Raw genomic sequence first — 3248 nt, 5'->3', positions numbered from 1 at the left:
TGAAGAGCAGTAGTGGCAGACTAGAGCATGGGGAGAAGGGTAAATGTCAAAATAGTATGCATGAGGACTGCCTGGCATTGTCCTGCCACAAAAACCAGGGCATAAAAGGCATACCAGTGCAAAGCATCATAGGTCTCCTCCAGCCCACTTGGTCCAGCTCCACAGGAATACTCTGTGAGATGGGCAGAGAGAGAGAGAGTGGCATTTTTCCAGGAGGATTTTCAGTGGTGAAGTCCTTGGTGATGGTTCAACTGAGGGAGAGAAGGCCTGCAAAGAAAACCAACCAGGATTAGTTATTCAATGGAGGTGGGGAGTGGGCCAACATTTGGCTTAAACAGCAGAGCTTCCAGTTTGAAATATCATTCTGGTCCAGTCCTCAACTCCAAGCAGGGTTATATATGTCATCAATAAATGCAAGCAAAGGACCAACTAGCAAGAGCCTAAAAGACATCAAGCAGAAGAGCAAATGAAAAGCAGGCAAATGATTTAAAGAAAATAGCATCTACTTGCTTCTCCTTTCCAGGGCATTTTTGTGTGTTTGGTTTGTATTGAGATAGAGGGAGTGAGGATTTTGCATTCGTTAGACTATAATCTTTACTCAGTGTGACACCTGGGGAAAATGATTTTATCTCTCTGAGTCTCAATTTCCTTATCTTCATAAAAGGGAGAGCACCTACCATTCAGAATTACTAGGATGAAGAAATGAGATAATGCACATAAGGACATAATAAAGTATTTTTAAAAATGTGTGTGGGGCTCTTTTTCGTGGCGCCTCGGAGGCAATCAGCTGCTTCACGATGAAGCTGAATATCTCCTTCCCAGCCACTGGCTGCCAGAAACTCATTGAAGTGGACGATGAACGCAAACTTCGTACTTTCTATGAGAAGCGTATGGCCACGGAAGTTGCTGCCGACGCTCTGGGTGAAGAATGGAAGGGTTATGTGGTCCGAATCAGTGGTGGGAATGACAAGCAAGGTTTCCCCATGAAGCAGGGTGTCTTGACCCATGGCCGTGTTCGCCTGCTACTGAGTAAGGGGCATTCCTGTTACAGACCAAGGAGAACTGGAGAAAGAAAGCGCAAATCTGTTTGTGGTTGTATTGTGGATGCCAACCTGAGTGTTCTCAACTTGGTTATTGTAAAAAAAGGAGAGAAGGATATCCCTGGACTGACTGATACTACAGTACCTCGTCGTCTGGGGCCCAGAAGAGCTAGCAGAATCCGCAAACTCTTCAATCTGTCTAAAGAAGATGATGTTCGCCAGTATGTTGTGAGGAAGCCCTTAAATAAAGAAGGTAAGAAACCTAGGACCAAAGCACCCAAGATTCAGCGACTTGTAACTCCACGTGTCCTGCAACATAAACGCCGGCGTATTGCTCTGAAGAAGCAGCGCACTAAGAAAAATAAGGAAGAGGCTGCAGAATATGCTAAACTTTTGGCTAAGAGAATGAAGGAGGCCAAAGAAAAGCACCAGGAACAGATTGCCAAGAGACGTAGGCTGTCCTCTCTGAGAGCATCTACTTCTAAGTCTGAGTCGAGCCAAAAATAAGATTTTTTGAGTTAAATAATAAATAAGACCATATCCTAAAAAAAAAAAAAATGTGTGTGGGGAGGTGCGTGTGTGTGTGTGTGTGTGTGTGAGAGAGGAGAGAGTCAGATACCCTGCTAAACATATTTATGCCTGCTATCTCATTCAGTCTTTACAAAGTAGATAGTAGCCCATTTTATACTAAGAAAACTAAGGCTCAGAAAGGGAAAATGAGTTGCTTAAGATCACATAACTAGTAAATGGTATGTCTATCTGACTATAGACTTGCCATCTTGCCTGTCTAGATAAACTGAAAATAGCTCCTGGGCACCTACATTGTTCAAATCTCTCCTCAACACTCCTAACTCACTATGGACACAGTGCATGTTTATTCCATCTCTATCATTAATATCTAAAAGGATTGGATATGGGAAGCAGTTAATAGTTTGGAAGACCCAGGGAAGTGTCTTTGTCCAGTTGCTAACCAAATTTTCCAAGGGCAGACACCAGATCCCAAAGGCAGTTCATTCTTATAAACAGAAAAAGTAATTGGGTTGTACTGAAAATAGATTTTCAGAAGGTATAAGAGACTCTACCGTATTCATCCTAAGACATGGTGTCAAGTTTGCTTGTTATTACTCCCTCTAATCCTAACTTACCTATTTTGTCTCATAGACACAATAACTGTTAGAGGTAGAAGCTCCCTTACAAGTCATACAATCTAACCTGCTGATTGAACAGATGGGAAAAAAACTAAAGCCCAGCAATGCAAGGGACTGGGCCATTGAATTATTTTGTTTCTTGATGGAAGAAAAGGGAGCTACCAACAGAGTATGTTGTTAACCTCTGTGATGAGATATTTGGGATACCCCCCCCAAATTCTGTTTCCACCTCACTTGTAATAATGCCTGACAGTCTACCAATTTCAGCACCATTATGGTAGTGGCGGTTCACCCTTCTTTATGAGGATTAAAACAGACCTCCATATGAATTAGCATAATCAGATTGCTTTCTAGACTGTACTTAGAGCCAGAGCTCTGGTTTGAGGGATGGAAGGGGTCCACCCTAACCCAGCATAACCACCTCCTAATTTGATTACATATGCAAAGATCCTATTCCCAAATAAGGTCACATTCATAGGATGGGGTGGGGGTAGGATGTGAAATATTTTGGGGAAGGTAGACACAATTTTACCCAACACATAAGAATACAGCCTTTTGGAAACTGCTGCCTGAGGAGGAACCACCACTGAGCATACTGAAGCCGAGGACAAAAACAGGGGACCCAAGAGCTGAAAAAGAATAAGAAAGGTAGAAGGCATCATTTGTACCTTTGCTAAGGCCCATCTTGAAATAAGGGTACAAATTTTCATATCCCCTAATGTCTTCAAAGAAATTCTACTACCTGGCTTCCCAAATTGGGGTTCCTATAGCTTCAACTTCATGATTTGGTGTGTGGAGAAACACCTTGATGTGGTGCCCATATTGGACATTCCTCTTCTTTTTCAAGTGGACTTGAAGGTTCAGATAGCAGAACCCATGGCTGCAGGGCAGCCTTACTCAGGAAGCTCCCGGCCCACCCTTCCCTTCCACTCTGCCATGGATCTACTAGGAAAGAGGAGCTAAACCAACAGGAGTATGAAGGGATTAATGGAAGAGGGGGCAGCAGAGAGGCCAGAGGGGTTGGAAATCTCCTTGTGAAAACCTGACTATTATTTCCTTC

At 43.2% G+C, this 3248-nt stretch overlaps 1 protein-coding gene across 1 annotated transcript; it reads left to right on the top strand.

The window, feature by feature from the left end:
- Positions 1–752: 752 nt before the first annotated feature.
- LOC105857003 (small ribosomal subunit protein eS6-like) lies at positions 753–1580 on the top strand. The gene has a single exon (XM_075999692.1). It carries the CDS (start codon positions 798–800, stop codon positions 1545–1547), a length of 750 nt encoding a protein of 249 aa, XP_075855807.1. The 5' UTR covers positions 753–797; the 3' UTR covers positions 1548–1580.
- Positions 1581–3248: the final 1668 nt, after the last annotated feature.

This window comes from Microcebus murinus, unplaced genomic scaffold, assembly GCF_040939455.1.
Source record: "Microcebus murinus isolate Inina unplaced genomic scaffold, M.murinus_Inina_mat1.0 scaf001_hap2_Mmur4.0, whole genome shotgun sequence".
NCBI classification, from domain to species: Eukaryota; Metazoa; Chordata; class Mammalia; order Primates; family Cheirogaleidae; genus Microcebus; species Microcebus murinus.
The sequence above is the reverse complement of the archived record's forward strand: the minus strand, read 5'-3'. Positions and strand labels throughout refer to the sequence as shown.

What these genes read in the sequence shown, in the direction of transcription:
- LOC105857003 (XM_075999692.1), top strand. Translation starts at nt 798, where the DNA reads ATGAAGCTGAATATCTCCTTCCCAGCCACTGGCTGCCAGAAACTCATT.